The 19,233-nt window shown below is 38.0% G+C and overlaps 1 protein-coding gene across 6 annotated transcripts in view; it reads right to left on the bottom strand.

Annotated features, from left to right (window-relative positions):
* dctn1b (dynactin 1b) overlaps positions 1–19,233 on the bottom strand; it is a 160,335-nt gene that overhangs the window by 102,975 nt on the left and 38,127 nt on the right. For all 6 annotated transcript variants that reach the window (XM_034159869.1, XM_034159868.1, XM_034159867.1 and 3 more), the window contains exons 4-5: positions 18,313–18,344; positions 6,776–6,796 (exon numbers count right to left, since the gene is read on the bottom strand). In XM_034159869.1, coding sequence (XP_034015760.1) covers positions 6,776–6,796; positions 18,313–18,344 — 53 coding nt within the window. The remainder of the gene's footprint in view (positions 1–6,775; positions 6,797–18,312; positions 18,345–19,233) is intronic.

Consider the following 19,233-nt stretch of genomic DNA (forward strand, 5'->3'; position numbering starts at 1 on the left):
TACCACTGTGTGAAATGCTATAATAATTCGTATCTCCCCTTGAAGAAGTCAGACCAAAATCATTTTCCCCTGATGCGCACATTCAGATGGCCTGCCCCCACTGTGTGAAACTGACCAAAACGGCCTAACAGGTCTAACACTTACATGACGATGTTCTTAAAAAGAAGACTTGAAAGTTCAGCTACAATCTGACAGAAGGTACATTTGAGATGTAAGCCTCGATCTGATGTTTTGATGAAAGAACATCCTCCTCTATACCACTTCATCATGAAGCTGTGTAACTGGGGATAAAAAATACAAAACATGCAGTATGCACAATTTCTCCAATCACAACCAGAGAAGCCGAGAATTTCTTCTGGGTTTTCTGGGCGTCTTGGTGGCTTTCTTCACTCTTCTCCTTCTTGCACAGTCACTCACTTTAGTTACTCATTTGATTTAAATCTAGGCCATACATATTTACCATAGAGTGCCATACTGTTTGTATTTCTTCACAATTGATGTAAAGAAAGTTCAAGACATATTCAGTGACTTGGAAATGTTTATGTATCCTGAGTTGTCTGAAGAAAATTGGCAATAAAACTGATTATTTACAGGTATTATACCAAAGCTTTCTATTACTTATGCAACCCATCATCTTGGATTTTATATTTTTAATTCATTTACATGAAGTTGTAGAGATTTGTTTTCAGTTTGTGTTTAAGGAAGGAAATTTTAGAAATTTTTATTTTTTTGTATTTGATATGGCATAAACAAATTAAAACTTGTGAAATACCAAGTGTTCCAATACTTTTGAAGTGCACTGTATAACTATGGCTTCAAGAGTTTAAAGAAATAAGACTCCAAGAGACCAGGCTGCTGAAACAGAATAAAATAATGGTTTACTGTATGTGTATCCATTAGTGAACATCTGTGGGAAGTGTGTCTTCCTGAAATATTAAACATCTGTGTCTCTCTGTCTCTCTCTCTCTCTTCTTCTCAGATGAAGTGCAGCACTGAAGAAATCTGCAACTGAAGTGATAAACTGAGAGAGTCAGACAGAAATAATGATGATGTCGGGTGGAGTCGTATCAAGTTCATGCCTTCCCAGCACTCAGCCTGGATCACTACTTCCGAGGTCAGTGTTACGAAGCTTCCAGTAGAACTACACTGGATACAATTACTGCCTACAGCACCTTAACAAAGCATAACTACTACACATTTGTTGTCACCTCAGGATGGCATTTGATATTTAAGGAATCAAACTGCAGGAGGTAAAGAAAAAAAAAGCACCTGGACCCAAAAAATTAAACTGCACATCATTGTGTGGCAGAATACAAATCTAAACAAACTTTATATTACAGTGTATTTAAATGCAGTGGTGGGCACAGCTAACCAAAAAGTTAGCTTTGATAACCTTTAATCTGCTAACTGAAAAGTTAACTTTTATAAAGCTAAACCGATAAACCCCTAAAAAAAAAATTGCGGAAGTTACAGTTAAACCGATAACTTTTAGTATTGATTCCAGTACACTGGCAGCTACTAATACTTCTGAGTAAATTCAAAGGCAATCATGAACAACAACAAGCCACCGCTTTTATCTATGATCAGCCTTCTCTCAGCAAAAGAGACCTGGTGACCAGAGAAAAAAAAGGTAATTTATTTTCACAGCCATACAGTCTTGCAGACGTGTCACATGAGACATGCACAGCAAGGCAGTTTTGAATTATGGTTAAAACTTTAAAACAAACTAATTCCGGACAGGTTAACACCACCTCCGTTGTTTTTACAAAGTGAAAATATCAGCTATATGCAGTGGTGGGCACAGTTCAGATAATCAGATAACAGATAATTATCGAAGATAATGCTTTCATTATCGGATTAGCTTTTCAGATAAGTTTTAAAACCATTATCGGACCAATTATATTCCGATAAATTTAGTTCTGATAACTTTCAGTCCAATAACATTTTTTTTGGCGGTGAAGTGAGTAAGGTTTAACAGTCAAAAAGGTTTGTAAACAGCTAAAATTGTTCCTGACTCCAGGCTGTCTGCAACAGTCAGGCCGCTGTCAGAGGAGCTCAAAAGGGGGGAGGGCACTCTCACTGTGCCTTCACTGCACGTGTGTCATTTCAGTGCTTCAGCAACAATTCATAGATTGCCTCGTTTTTGCTTAAAACTGCGCTCCAGTTATCATCTATCTCAGCGACAGTTATCTTGAAGCCAGACGTGAGCGCTCTCAGAGCCTGACAGAGTTATAGATTTTACCAGTCATATTGAAAGCAACACCTCCCCGCCTCACTGACTGTAGTGAACTCAACCTCCCCCCTTCAAAACAAGCAAAATACAAAAAAGAAATAATTTTTGCATGATAGGGTTTGTAATCAAGATTTCTTGCAGTAATTGATGCGTAAACTGAAATCCATAAACTGCTTTTATATATATATATATATATATATATATATATATATAATGAATGATATTCTCATTCTCAGTCTTTTGTGAGACCCACATCATTCATGTTTAGGGAGATATTTTCAGTATTCATATTTTGCAATTAAAGGTTTGTGGATAAGTCACTATTTGCAGCTGATTCATGTTTTGGGGGTGAACAACTTATTTAATATTTATTTAGTATTACATGGAACTTAATTGATGATATATTTGTTTAATAAACAGTATGTTGTACTCCTTAATTTCATTTGTTCATGTAGATCATCATCTGATCTTGGTATGCTGCACCTTTTTGGAAAGCTCAGTGTCTACAACATATTAAAATTTCAGCTTTCTAGGTCTATTTTTCAGGGTTTTAGAGGCAAAAAATTAAGCTAAATTCACTATGTTGGAACTTTCACGCCATTTGGACAGCCTGAGGTCTTACTTAGCAACTGCTTAGCCAGCCAGTGTCAGTGTGCACTTAAAAAAAAGTAAAACTTCCAGTTCACAAGTCAAAGCACAAGTGCTGGTAAGGCTGCTGCTGTTGCAACACTTCGTGGAGAACAAGCTGAAAGAAGTTACACTGTGGACAAAAATGGTATGTAAGCAGCTCAAAAGTCTATTTTTGTGCATTTGTTTTGTGAACATAATATGAGCCATAGCTCCATAAACGGTTTAATATAAACTGACTTCTAATTACTGCTTTTGATGAAGATGTGTTTGAAGTGTTTGGGGTTTTATTTATTTTTTTGTGCGTTCCTTTTTGTGTTTGTGACTTAACCTTTACCCTGCAGCAGTGCCTGCAGTGCTGAGATTCAAAGGTAAGCCGTTAGTGTAATCCAATGTAGCCGTGCATCCCCTCGTCAATACTAAAAGTTATCGGTTATCTGTAGCTTCCGATAATTCTTTTATCTGTTTTATCGGTTTAGCTTTATAAAAGACAACTTGTCAGTTATCTGATTATCTGTTATCGAAGCTAACTTTTAGGTTATCTGTGCCCACCACTGGCTACAAGCTTTAGTTTTAAAGTAATGCACTAATTTTGAAGGTTTGAGCAGGCATTATGGGAAAATGAGCTTTCTGTCATCAGTCGTCGGCCGGTTTATTCATTCATTCATTCATTCAACTTCTACCGCTTAGTCCAATTAAGGGTCGCGGGGGGCTGGAGCCTATCCCAGCAGTCATAGAGCGTGAGGCGGGGTACTGTAATGTGTGTGTTGGGGTTTTTTTTAGAAATAAATCTGTATTTCTAAATATGTTGCTTTTTTCCATTTGTAAAAAAAAAAAAAAAAGGCAATTTGAAAACTGAAAATTCGGTTTGTTCAGTGTGATTCAAATGTGTGGCAATTGGTATTCGCACTGCCATGAACACTGCAATCTACTATTGTCACCTCTTCTCTTCCTTTCGCTCTGGTAGCCAGGTTTCCTCTGCTGGCAGAGGATTGAGCTCTACCTCTCGTAGCTGTCTGTCTGCTACAAAACACGCAACAGGCAGGAACTAAAATGTATGGTTTCAGGCTTTACAAATGTTTTTAACTGTTAAGCTTTATTCATTATGGCCACAAAAAGACATTAGCGGTCTAAAAGTTATCAGGACTAAATTGAGCGGAAGTTAATTGGTCCACTAATGGGTTTCTAAGTTAGCCGAAAAGCTAATCAGCTAACAAAAAAAGTTAGCTTCGCTAATTAGCGGTTAGCGGATTAGTGGAACTGTGCCCACCACTGTGTAAATGGCCATTTTTATGCAGGTCTGGCTGTTGTCCGCTGTGAGGTACAGTAGGTTGTGGGTTGGTTATGCAAATAACAACACTGCATATTTAATAGTATAAAAAAAATAAACCTGCAAAAGATTTTTTTCAACTCTTTAGAAGTAAGGCTCTATTTAAAAAAAAAAGTTTATCATCCCCACCTGCATGCTGAAATCAGCTGGCATCAATTTTTTATTTTTGCTGAATTTCATTGACGGCAGTACATGATGATGCAAGAACTGGTGTCGCAGACAAAATGGTGCCCCCCCCCCCAAAAAAAAAATTGGTCCGCCCTGCCTTCACTGCGCATGTCACTCTTGGGACCACAGCAGACGGACTCTCTACACCCAAAACAATTAAAGGGAATAATGTGATTATTAACCATCAGGTGACAAAGTAAAACCTCTTAAATCATTCTAAAGTCAGTTTTAAGCAGAAACGAGGCGATAAACGGTGAGTCACGACTGACGCTTTAAAATGACGGAAGCACAGTGAACGCAGCAACCGCTTGTCTGGCTGCTGTAGCGCTCTGATCACTTGCCCCATTTTTTATTATGAAATAATGCTGAATTTATGTGGAAATGATTGTTGTACAAAAGCTTCAGATAACTGTCGCTGAGATAAATGATGACTGGAGTGCAGTTTGAAGCAGAAACGGGGCGATAATTGGTGAACCGCGGCTGATGCACAGAAATGACGCATATGCAGTGAAGGCAGGGCAGACCGATTTTTAAGGGGTACTGTTCGGTCAGGGACACCAGCACATCCGCTAAGTGGTGAGTATGCTTTGGCCAAAGACAGCCGAAGTTTTACCGAGCCGGGCCTGGAATTTGCCATTTGTTGTCACTGACAACCACACAGTCAGTGACTCTGTCTCACTCACACACAGTATACATTTAGCACGCTATGTGCAGTACACTGACTGTATTCAACATGGAAACAAGATTTATTTTAAAAATAGGTGACATTTTCAGTTCCTCACTTGGTATGCAGATGCTGTATGTGTCATTTTTCATGTCTGAAATGGCGTTGTATGTACCCGTTTCTAAGAAAAAAATGGCTGCCCTCATCACTTTTTTTCTGATATCAAAGATGATAAACTAATGTTTGTTTTTTATGGGGCCTAATGCACTGACTCATGCCATTTTTAACTACACACAGTATTCATTTGTATATAGAACAACTTATGAACATGGCAGCAGCAAGCAGTGAGAACTGGACTCCACGACACTGTGTTTAGCCCTAGAGCTACACTTAAAAACATTGCTGAGGAGGAGATGCAATCCAGGAGATAATCAAGAAAACCCCAGCTGACAGAAAATCCATTTTACGCTGATCTATTATGCTCTGGAAGAAGGTGGAAACCTGAGTTCACCTTGGCTACAATCTGACATTTTCAAGTCGCTGCAGCATCAGTACGCCTGCGTGTATGACTCAGCTGAAGATGATTTTTAAAGAGCTTTGGACTGTCAAGAACCTCAAGATGAATCCTCAAGCAGACCAATCTAAAATAATCCATGAAGAAATACAACATTGATTTAATCTTACTCAATGTACATTTGATGAAATAACACAAATATATATAATTAAATGGGCTTGAAGAAATCTAACACTATCTCTAAATAAAAAAAACATTTTAGGACCATGAATCTAACTCATTATAGAAGCCTAGAAATATGGATATTATAAATTCCAAAATGACTCAAATACAGCTGCTGTGACACTTAATTCAGGTGGCCACTATACTACTAAGTACACGTTGTGTGTGTGTGCACAACAAAACATTACAAGCAGTAGAACTATTAAAGGGTCCTCTTCTTGATTTAGTTTTTTTAATGCCAGCATAATTTAGTCAATAGAAGTGGTTCTGAAGTATCTCTAGTCAAAACAGTGATTCAAATAAACTGCTCAACCTTGCCTTCCACACATCATCCCCACATGAATGTGTGAAAAATATGTTGAGAAATAAACGATTTAGCAAACAGAATTATCTTGTGACCTCATGATACTGAAGTTGGAAGGGAAAGCAACTTCAAAAAATTTGTACCTTCACACCTAAGTAAGTATAAAAAAGATTGCAACTCTGGCAGACGTAACTCATAATTCAGTGAGAGTTTCACGTAGAAGCAAAGGAAAAACTTTTGAAACTTCCCACACACACAAAAATGTGCATTTTTCAGATGTTCAGATGTTCTACCTGATGACATCTCGCTTGCACTGAGATTCATTTTTCAGCAGTGCAATATTGCAAATATCTTGAAAGACAAAAAGAAGGCAGGTTTTGTTTGACTTCATTGTGACTTTCACATGCTTCCAAAACGAGATGACAAATGTAAGAGCTGAATCAATGCAAACAGACTAGAGCAGAAAAGACAAGCCAGCACAATGTGGGACAGGTGTGTGGAACGAGTTTGTTTTGTTTTTGCACGATCATCACACATTCTGTAACAAGAATAATGATGGTGGTGTGGCGAGCTGTGAGGAATCGTAGGTAAATGGGGGGGGGGGGGGGGGGGGGGGGCTCTGTTGCCATGCAGTAGTGAGGCCATTCAGAGCTACAGACACCACAGCCACCATGACATTACCACTGTACCGAGGTTAGAGAAACATGCACCACCTTTTTGGGCTTCACTCCTCGCTGCATGGTCAAAGGAGAAAAGGGCAGGAAGGTAGAGTGAGGGTTAAAGGTCAATCTAAAGGAATGCAGAAGTGGCACGTTGTGGTGAAGGAGACTGTGGGAGTCTGGTCGTGTGTCACAATCATCTTTCTGCTCACCCAAACATTCACATACATTTTTTTTTTAAACAAAAAGCATTTTTTAAAGCACATAAAAATACAATACATATAAACATGTTAAATGTTCAAACACCCTCTTAATGTCAGTATCTTAAAATGGTAAACATTTACATCTCATACCTCATACACATGCATATAGTATTATGTGTGAGTACTACTAAATACATAATGCATATAAACTGGTTTTGACATGACAAGAAAAAAGAGCTTTGCAGCGTTGAGACTTTTACTGTCGTGCAAACAAAATGGAAATTACAGCTATGGCATTTCACCTGTTGTCAGACATAATATGAAACGCTAATCTAAAAACAAAAACAACAAAAAAAAAATAGAAATCCATCACGATGTGCACAATACCCTTGCCCTGCTGTAACTAGCACACACACATCTCCTATAAAACTGTCACAGATAGTGTAGTGATCATAATCACTACACTATTTTAATTGCTGAATATAGCAAAATAAATATGACTATGACTTCCCAATTGATATTTTATTACATTTCTGATCAATGTTTACTTTTTTCCAAGTATAACTGATCTCTGTTGTTGCAGTCTCTACTGGTAGAGACTCCAATCGCAATCTCTACTGGTAGAATCGCAGTTTTTACCAGATCGCAGTCTCTACCTTGACATATATATATTCAAAAGTAGTACTGCATTTTCCAGAGTATAAGTGTATTTTCCAGAGTATAAATCGCACTGAGTGTAAGTCACAGGATCTCCCAAACTAGGAAAAAAAAAAAAACAATAAAAAAACCACGACCTATACTCTGGTAAGTATGGTAAATCTTTTGTTTTGTGATGAAACACCTGTATTACAGTAAGAAACTGGTCAACCTCTGTACTGAAGAGGCTAAAAAGGTCTGCTTATAGATTAATTGCCAAAGGTAATGTATACAAAATTGTACAATCTCCAAATGAAGATGTCAGACCATAATTTTTTTCCTTCATGCACATCTTCATATGCCATTCTAACACAGTGTGAAGTTTTATTAATTCAATTTCAATTTATTTCATTTATAGTGCCAAATCAAATCAAATCAATTTTATTTATATAGCGCCAAATCACAACAAACAGTTGCCCCAAGGCGCTTTATATTGTAAGGCAAGGCCATACAATAATTACAGAAAAACCCCAACGGTCAAAACGACCCCCTGTGAGCAAGCACTTGGCGACAGTGGGAAGGAAAAACTCCCTTTTAACAGGAAGAAACCTCCAGCAGAACCAGGCTCAGGGAGGGGCAGTCTTCTGCTGGGACTGGTTGGGGCTGAGGGAGAGAACCAGGAAAAAGACATGCTGTGGAGGGGAGGGGATCAATCACTAATGATTAAATGCAGAGTGGTGCATACAGAGCAAAAAGAGAAAGAAACACTCAGTGCATCATGGAAACCCCCCAGCAGTCTAAGTCTATAGCAGCATAACTAAGGGATGGTTCAGGGTCACCTGATCCAGCCCTAACTATAAGCTTTAGCAAAAAGGAAAGTTTTAAGCCTAATCTTAAAAGTAGAGAGGGTGTCTGTCTCCCTGATCTGAATTGAGAGCTGGTTCCACAGGAGAGGAGCCTGAAAGCTGAAGGCTCTGCCTCCCATTCTACTCTTAAAAACCCTAGGAACTACAAGTAAGCCTGCAGTCTGAGAGCGAAGTGCTCTATTGGGGTGATATGGTACTATGAGGTCCCTAAGATAAGATGGGACCTGATTATTCAAAACCTTATAAGTAAGAAGAAGAATTTTAAATTCTATTCTAGAATTAACAGGAAACCAATGAAGAGAGGCCAATATGGGTGAGATATGCTCTCTCCTAGTCCCTGTCAGTACTCTAGCTGCAGCATTTTGAATTAACTGAAGGCTTTTCAGGGAACTTTTAGGACAACCTGATAATAATGAATTACAATAGTCCAGCCTAGAGGAAATAAATGCATGAATTAGTTTTTCAGCATCACTCTGAGACAAGACCTTTCTAATTTTAGAGATATTGCGCAAATGCAAAAAAGCAGTCCTACATATTTGTTTAATATGTGCACTGAATGACATATCCTGATAAAAAATGACTCCAAGATTTCTCACAGTATTACTAGAGGTCAGGGTAATGCCATCCAGAGTAAGGATCTGGTTAGACACCATGTTTCTAAGATTTGTGGGGCCAAGTACAATAACTTCAGTTTTATCTGAGTTTAAAAGCAGGAAATTAGAGGTCATCCATGTCTTTATGTCTGTAAGACAATCCTGCAGTTTAGCTAATTGGTGTGTGTCCTCTGGCTTCATGGATAGATAAAGCTGGGTATCATCTGCGTAACAATGAAAATTTAAGCAATGCTGTCTAATAATACTGCCTAAGGGAAACATGTATAAAGTGAATAAAATTGATCCTAGCACCGAACCTTGTGGAACTCCATAATTAACCTTACTCTGTGAAGAAGATTCCCCATTTACATGAACAAACTGTAATCTATTAGATAAATATGATTCAAACCACTGCAGCGCAGTGCCTTTAATACCTATGGCATAAAATAATAAATAAAATTTCTGTAATAAAATTTTATGGTCAACAGTATCAAAAGCAGCACTGAGGTCTAACAGAACAAGCACAGAGATGAGTCCACTGTCTGAGACCATAAGAAGATCATTTGTAACCTTCACTAATGCTGTTTCTGTACTATGATGAATTCTAAAACCTGACTGAAACTCTTCAAATAGACCATTCCTCTGCAGATGATCAGTTAGCTGTTTTACAACTACCCTTTCAAGAATTTTTGAGAGAAAAGGAAGGTTGGAGATTGGCCTATAATTAGCTAAGATAGCTGGGTCAAGTGATGGCTTTTTAAGTAATGGTTTAATTACTGCCACCTTAAAAGCCTGTGGTACATAGCCAACTAATAAAGATAGATTGATCATATTTAAGATCGAAGCATTAATTAATGGTAGGGCTTCCTTGAGCAGCCTGGTAGGAATGGGGTCTAATAGACATGTTGATGGTTTGGAGGAAGTAACTAATGAAAATAACTCAGACAGAACAATCGGAGAGAAAGAGTCTAACCAAATACCGGCATCACTGAAAGCAGCCAAAGATAACGATATGTCTTTGGGATGGTTATGAGTAATTTTTTCTCTAATAGATAAAATTTTATTAGCAAAGAAAGTCATGAAGTCATTACTAGTTAAAGTTAAAGGAATACTCGGCTCAATAGAGCTCTGACTCTTTGTCAGCCTGGCTACAGTGCTGAAAAGAAACCTGGGGTTGTTCTTATTTTCTTCAATTAGTGATGAGTAGTAAGATGTCCTAGCTTTACGGAGGGCTTTTTTTTTTATAGAGCAACAGACTCTTTTTCTAGGCTAAGTGAAGATCTTCTAAATTACTGAGACGCCATTTCCTCTCCAACTTAGGGGTTATCTGCTTTAAGCTGCGAGTTTGTGAGTTATACCACGGAGTCAGGCACTTCTGATTTAAGGCTCTCTTTTTCAGAGGAGCTACAGCATCCAAACTTGGCTTCAATGAGGATGTAAAACTATTGACGAGATACTCTATCTCACTCACAGAGTTTTGGTAGCTACTCTGCACTGTGTTGGTATATGGCATTAGAGAACATAAAGAAGGAATCATATCCTTAAACCTAGTTACAGCGCTTTCTGAAAGACTTCTAGTGTAATGAAACTTATTCCCCACTGCTGGGTAGTCCATCAGAGTAAATGTAAATGTTATTAAGAAATGATCAGACAGAAGGGAGTTTTCAGGGAATACTGTTAAGTCTTCAATTTCCATACCATAAGTCAGAACAAGATCTAAGATATGATTAAAGTGGTGGGTGGACTCATTTACATTTTGAGCAACTCCAAGTGAGTCTAATAATAGATTAAATGCAGTGTTGAGGCTGTCATTCTCAGCATCTGTGTGGATGTTAAAATCGCCCACTATAATTATCTTATCTGAGCTAAGCACTAAGTCAGACAAAAGGTCTGAAAATTCACAGAGAAACTCACAGTAACGACCAGGTGGACGATAGATAATAACAAATAAAACTGGTTTTTGGGACTTCCAATTTGGATGGACAAGACTAAGAGTCAAGCTTTCAAATGAATTAAAGCTCTGTCTGGGTTTTGGATTAATTAATAAGCTGGAATGGAAGATTGCTGCTAATCCTCCGCCTCGGCCCATGCTACGACCGTTCTGGCAGTTAGTGTGACTCGGGGGTGTTGACTCATTTAAACTAACATATTCATCCTGCTGTAACCAGGTTTCTGTAAGGCAGAATAAATCAATATGTTGATCAATTATTATATCATTTACTAACAGGGACTTAGAAGAGAGAGACCTAATGTTTAATAGACCACATTTAACTATTTTAGTTTGTGGTGCAGTTGAAGGTGCTATATTATTTTTTCTTTTTGAATTTTTATGCTTACATAGATTTTTACTGGTTATTGGTGGTCTGGGAGCAGGCACCGTCTCTACGGGGATGGGGTAATGAGGGGAGGGCAAGGGGAGAGAAGCTGCAGAGAGGTGTGTAAGACTACAACTCTGCTTCCTGGTCCCAACCCTGGATAGTCACGGTTTGGAGGATTTAAGAAAATTGGCCAGATTTCTAGAAATGAGAGCTGCTCCATCCAAAGTGGGATGGATGCCGTCTCTCCTAACAAGACCAGGTTTTCTCCAGAAGCTTTGCCAATTATCTATGAAGCCCACCTCATTTTTTGGACACCACTCAGGACAGCCAGCAATTCAGGGAGAACATGCGGCTAAACATGTCACAAATCACAACAAAGTTGCCTCAAGGCACTTGACACAAGTAAAGTCTAACCTTACCAACCCCTAGAGGAAGCACACAGGTTCAAACACAGCGCGTTTGAACCTGTGTGGTGGACTGGTGGTGGCTGGTGGACTTTTACCTGTGTGAACAGCGTGGCTTCGTAGTAAAAGAGTGCCGGTACTAGACTGGCCTGTCTGTAGTCCAGACTTGTCACCCATTGAAAATGTGTGGCACATTATGAAACGCAAAATACGACAAGTTAAAAACTCCCTCTGAAGATTCGAGGAAGAAACCTAAAGCAGACCAGACTCAAAGGGGTGACCCTCTGCTTGGGCCATGCTACAGACACAACTGACAATACAAATATAACAGGAAATTTTGGGATTCCATGCTGGTGCAGAGGAAGAAGAAGAAGAAGAAGAAGACACCCACTCCTACCTCTGGATGGAGCCGCACCTCAAACAGAGAAAAAAAAAAAAAAAAAAAAAACAGAATCAGGCGGCAGAAAGACAACAGATACAGTATAATTTGTCAGCATTAAGCAACAAGAAAAACAGAAGAAATACTAAGCTAATCACTGGTAACTAACCCTAAGCTTCACTAAAACACCCAGACTTTAGATAAAGTTGAGGCTGCGACCTGCTCTGTGTACTAATAAAATGAAATGTATGACAGTATGCTAGCGATACGAAATGGAAAATAAGTGCGTCTTAAGTCTGGACTTGAAAGTCCAGGCTTAAAATCCATCAGCTGTTTTAGGAGGAGTTGCGCTTACAAGACTCAGATGAAAAGGCAGACAAAAGGATGGACAGACAAGCAGAATGATGCTATATACCCCCACCCCCCATCCAAAGTTTTGTGTGTGATTGTATGGACAAAAAACTAAAATTACACATGGCTTTTTTGGGGTTGGGTGTGTGTGTGTGGGGGGGGGGGGGGGGGGGGGGGGTAATAGTGTGCCTACATAGAGAGAGTGGCATCAACATAAGGTGCCATTTTGGTTCCAACTGCGCTTAACTACTGAATGAAGCTTTAATGTTCTAATGTTTCTAATAATTTAACAACATACAGGTACAGGTGCTATCAAAATAAATATAAAAATAGTTAAGCTATGAATGAATGAATGAATGAATGAATTAATGAATGAATGAAAACTGTTTATTTCGAACATTTGATACAACAACAATTACAAGGTAGATCAGTAAAGACAACAACAAAAAAGTTCCTACTGTGTACCCAACATGTCCGAAAAGGGGTAGGGTGAAGCATCAGCTTATTTATCCCTACCCCTTCTTCCCCACAACCAGTAATACCCTTTGCCACATATACACATAGATTCCTACACACCTAAACCGATATCAATATATATATATATATACATATACATACACATACACATATATATATACATACACACATCAACATACATACACATATACATACACATATATACACATATACATATATACACATATATATACACAAACATAAATATACACCTACACATACCTACTTACATACAAAATACTATATATTTACAAGCCGAAGCAAAAAACAAAAACACCCTAACCCTCATTACCCTTCCTCCTCCCTATACCCAGAAAAAAACATATTTTTGTACCGCTGTTTGAACTGGGTCATGCTTGGACATTGCTTGAGCCCCACTCCCAATCTGTTCCACATCCTCACCCCACAGACAGAAATACAGAAACCTTTTAATGTTGTTCGTGCCCACTGATGCTTTAAATTAAATTTCCCCCTCAGACTGTAATCCCCTGATCTGTTAAAAAACATATTTTTAATATTTGCTGGAAGTAAATTGTTTATTGCTTTATACACAATTTGTACTGTTTGAAAATGAACCAAGTCTGTGAATTTTAAGAATTTGGATTGTAAAAATAGTGGATTTGTATGATCTCTATAGCCAGTATTATGAATAATTCTTATAGCTCTTTTCTGCATTACTGATAGTGATTGTGTTGTACCTTTATAAGTATTACCCCATACCTCTGCACAGTACTGTAAATATGGTAAAACCAGTGAGCAGTAAAGAATGCGGAGTGAGTTGTGGTCCAGAATATGTTTCGCTTTGTTTAGAACTGAAATGCTTCTTGACAGTTTACTTTGTATATGTTTTATATGAGTCTTCCAGTTTATCTTATCATCTATTATCACCCCCAGAAACTTATTTTCATGTACCCTTTCAATATCTACCCCCTCGACTTGTAACTGAACCTGTATGTCTGTATTACAATAGCCAAATAACATGTATTTTGTTTTACTTAAGTTTAATGATAATTTGTTTCTGTCAAACCATATTTTCAATTTTCCCATTTCTATACTGATCCTCCTCAGTAACTCCTGCAAATCCCCCCCTGAACAAAAAATGCTTGTGTCATCTGCAAATAATACTAATTTTAATATTTTGGAAACATTGACAATATCATTTATATAAATTAGAAACAGTTTTGGACCCAATACTGACCCCTGTGGGACGCCACAAGCATTGTCCAAGCATGATGATGTATATTCCCCCAACTTCACAAACTGTTTTCTGTTACTTAAGTAGCTTCTCACCCAGTGCAACACCAACCCCCTAATCCCATACTGTTCAAGTTTATTGATTAATATGTCATGATTAATTGTATCAAAAGCCTTTTTAAGGTCTATAAATATTCCAACTGAATGTAATTTGTGGTCTATGGCGTTTGTAATCTCCTCAACTGATTCTATTAATGCAAGTGATGTTGAACTATGTGCTTTGAATCCATATTGACTATCAGTAAGTAATTTATGTTTATTTATGAATTTGTCTAATCTATTATTGAATAACTTTTCTAATAATTTGGAAAATTGTGGAAGCAAAGAAACAGGTCTATAATTTGTGAAGTGGTGTCTATCCCCAGTCTTATACAGCGGCACAACCTTAGCTATTTTCATTTGATTGGGAAATTTACCGGTTTGAAATGATAAGTTACAGATGTATGTTAATGGTTCTACAATCCATTCAATGACCTGTTTTACCACCACCATATCAATTTCATTTAAATCGGTAGATGTTTTATATTTACAATTATTCACAATGTCTATAATTTCATTTCCATCCACTGCTGTGAGGAACATTGAACATGGATTTCTTTCTATAAGATTATTATCCCAATCCTCAGATTGGGAATCGGGAATTTTTTCTGCCAAGCTTGGTCCAATATTTACAAAAAAATTATTAAAACCGTTGACTACCTCATCCTTATTTTCCTTCTTGACATTATTATCAATGAAATACTGAGGGTAACTCTGTTTTTTATTACCATTTTTGATAATGCTATTTAATATATCCCATATTCCTTTAATATTGTTTTTGTTATTATATAATATGTTACTATAATATTCCTTCCTACATACCCATATAATATTAGTTAATCTATTTTTGTATTTCTTATATCTATTTTCTGCCTCTTTAGTCTTTAGTTTTATGAATTCTCTATACAGTGTATTTTTCTTATTACATGCATTTCGTAACCCTTTCGTCATCCATGGTCGAGCTTGGATTTTTTGTTTTCTGTAGTCTTGTTTAATTGGACAATTATCATATAATGATGTAAATATTTGTAAAAAAAGTTTCATATGCACTATCAACATCACTTTCACTGTATACCTTTTCCCAGTTTTGCTCCTGTAAATCCTTCTTTAGTGTGTTCATGTTTTCCTCTGTCCGCACTCGCCTGTATTTTATTTTCTCCACTGGCTGATTCCGCCGATGGTTTCTATTATAAACGATGAAAACTGGTAGATGATCACTAATGTCATTGATTAATAATCCACTCACAGTGTTATTCTCAATATCATTGCTGAATATATTATCAATTAAGGTGGCACTATGGGATGTAATTCTGCTTGGCCTGGTGATTTTTGGATATAAACTCATACTGTAATATATACAGCATAACTGCTATCAATTTACAATTTATGATAATTTATTTAATTAATTTAAAGCCTGATTTATGCAGCTGCAGCTCTGTAACTCTGTGTGATACAATGATGTGTGTGACCGTTTTAAAGTTTTCAGTTCTTGGATTATGCTTTATTCTGGACTAATATGACCCTCAACAAGATTTTCTTTCTACAACCCCAATTCCAATGAAGTTGGGATGTTGTGTTGAATGTAAATAAAAACAAAATACAATGATATGCAAATCCTTTTCAACCTGTATTCAATTGAATACACCACAAAGACAAGATATTTAATGTTAAAACTGATAGACTTTTTTGTTTTTGTGCAAATATTTGCTCATTTTGAAATGGATGCCTGCAACACATTTCAAAAAAGTTGGGACAGTGGCAACAAAAGACTGGGAAAGTTGATGAATGCTCAAAGAACACCTGTTTGGAACATTCCACAGGTGAACAGGTTAACTGGAAACAGGTGAGTGTCATGACTGGGTATAAAAGGAGCATCCCCAAAAGGCTCAGCCATTCACAAGTTAAGATGGGGCGAGGATCACCACTTTGTGAACAACCGCGTGAAAAAATAGTCCAACAGATTAAGAACAATGTTTCTCAATGTTCAATTGCAAGGAATTGAGGGATTCCATTATCTATGGTCCATAATATAATCAGAAGATTCAGAGAATCTGGAGAACTTTCTTAAGCGGCAAGGCCGAAAACCAACATTGAATGCCCGTGACCTTCGATCCCTCAGGCGGCACTGCATTAAAAACCGACATCACTGTGTAAAGGATCCTACCGTGTGGGCTCAGGAACACTTCAGAAAACCACTGACAGTTAACAGAGTTCGTCACTACATCTACAAGTGCAAGTTAAAACTCTACCATGCAAAGTGAAAGTCATACATCAACAACAACAAGAAACCTGCTGCCTTCTCTGGGCCTGAGCTCATTTGAAATGGACAGAGGCAAAGTGGAAAAGTGTGCTGTGGTCTGATGAGTCCACATTTCAAATTGTTTTTGGAAAACATGGATGTCGTGTCCTCTGGACAAAAGAAGAAAAAGACCAGCCAGATTGTTGCCACCGTAAAGTTCATTTCAACATTGAGATCAGACGGGACATTTTATCTGATGTGAGGGAAAAATCCATTATATACTATGTTTATTATATGGAAAACAATACAACTTTGGGACTTTTTATGTCCGGTGACTGCAAATATCCGGTTTATACGATGACGGTTTAGGTGAGTTTTACGGTATATGGGACTGAACAATATATTTACCTTGCAAAGCTTTGACAATGAAGTCGCTTCCATCCCACACACCTGACTTTATTTTCCCAAATTTTTATTCTGTTCGGATCTGAAGGGAATCTGCACATCTTGAAGCCCTTGCTGTGTCTGTTTGTGCCTCAAAACGCTCAGCAACCTGTCATTTTTAGTGAATAAACAAATAAAATAGCTGGATTTACAGTAGTGTTCAGAATAATAGTAGTGCTATGTGACTAAAAAGATTAATCCAGGTTTTGAGTATATTTCTTATCGTTACATGGGAAACAAGGTACCAGTAGATTCAGTAGACTCTCACAAATCCAACAAGACCAAGAATTCATGATATCAATTCAATCAATTTTTTTTTATATAGCGCCAAATCACAACAAACAGTTGCCCCAAGGCGCTTTATATTGTAAGCCAAGGCCACACAATAATTATGTAAAAACCCAACGGTCAAAACGACCCCCTGTGAGCAAGCACTTGGCAACAGTGGGAAGGACACACTCTTAAGGCTATGAAATTGGGCTATTAGTAAAAAAAAAAGTAGAAAAGGGGGTGTTCACAATAATAGTAGTGTGGCATTCAGTCAGTGAGTTCGTCAATTTTGTGGAACAAACAGGTGTGAATCAGGTGTACTCTATTTAAGGATGAAGCCAGCACCTGTTGAACATGCTTTTCTCTTTGAAAGCCTGAGGAAAATGGGACGTTCAAGACATTGTTCAGAAGAACAGCGTAGTGTGATTAAAAAGTTGATTGGAGAGGGGGAAACTTATACGCAGGTGGATCTGCAGGCAAATCAACACAGCTGGGAGCTGAACATGTACAGGAGCAGCCTCCAGCACAGCTGCTTGAGGTGAAGCAATTGAGCAGCTCATTCCTGCAATGCCTCCATCTCTGTACACCTGATCTCTCCTAAACCCACCAGAAAGTCACCCTGCCCCCACCCCACACCCACCTCCACCGGCCCGTATCAAGACTATCGTCCCCCAAATGCCCCAAACATACAGAGGACTAAAACCAGTGTAAACCTGAGATCTGTGATCAAGCTCACAAAATGATACCACCCCACTCTGCCATGTATTATATATTGTCTGTGATGAAATACCTATGGTAAATTAACTAATAGGTCAAGATGAAAAAAAATGTTACAGAGGCAAGAAAAGGACGTTCCTTATAAAATTATTAAATTACTGATGTCGTCAACAACAACAACACATAGAGTTTGTTTGACAAAACAAAGTGTGTGTGTGTGTGTGTATGTGTGGAGGTACAGTTTGCATGCATGCTGTGCCATTCTGTTTATACATGCGTGTGAAGGTATAAGCTTTCATAACTGGTCCTGATTTGCTGCAGGGAAATGTGGTACCACAGTGCAGTTTAATCATCTGACTCACCAGTTTTGCGGACTTTGGGGTTTCTTGGATCTCTATTGGAAAAACAAAAGCAAAAAAGAAATGAAAACAAACTCTCATTCACCACCAGCACTTACTGTCCCATAAACCGTCAAACACTGCAGAGATCCTGAACTGTAACAACAATGTAAACAGATTAAAGCCAACATGACTTTGACCTGTCACAAAGTGGTTCAGCTGTGGAAATCCACTTAAGAGGTCCTGTTGATCACCCACAAGCTTTAAACAGTTCTTTGACAATATTGGATGGTTGTTCTGTTGGTGATCCACCAGAATGTGTGCTCATTTTGCTGCGGTAGCAAGGCTCTCTTGTATAAGCATTGAGGAAAATATTAACTTTTTTGTAAAAAGAAAGACAACTACATCAGTACCATCTGGTACCATCATGGTCAGTTTAACGTAAAGAGAACAACAACAACTACTACTACTACTACTACTACTACTACTACTACTACTACTTGGTGCCAACAGTCAGACGATGGCTAATCTAAGACAACTCAAACTTCCTTTTAGTTTTTTAGTTTACAAAAATCTGAACTACCATCCAAGCAGTAATATAGGATCTTAATATCACTAACCAAAGGACAAATATGCTTAAAGTTACATGTAGCTTGTCAGTTTATTTCATTTCCAAAGCCCAGGTCTAATGCCCACTGCTGTTTGTTTCCATTTTTCTTGTGATGATAAAATTATTCTATGGATTATTCCCTGCAGCAGGCTCATACGTGTCCAACAGATGGCGGCGCTCAGCAGATGGTATCTACATAGACCCATTTACATTCTGGGTGTCTCTACAAATGATTCCCAGCGTGGCGCCATATTGTCTGGCAGAAAACATAAAGAAAAAGTGAGTGCCAGTGAGCGCTCAAGTGAGACAATGGTGAATTCATGCACAGTGTTCAA

This window comes from Thalassophryne amazonica, chromosome 19, assembly GCF_902500255.1.
Source record: "Thalassophryne amazonica chromosome 19, fThaAma1.1, whole genome shotgun sequence".
Taxonomy (NCBI): domain Eukaryota; kingdom Metazoa; phylum Chordata; class Actinopteri; order Batrachoidiformes; family Batrachoididae; genus Thalassophryne; species Thalassophryne amazonica.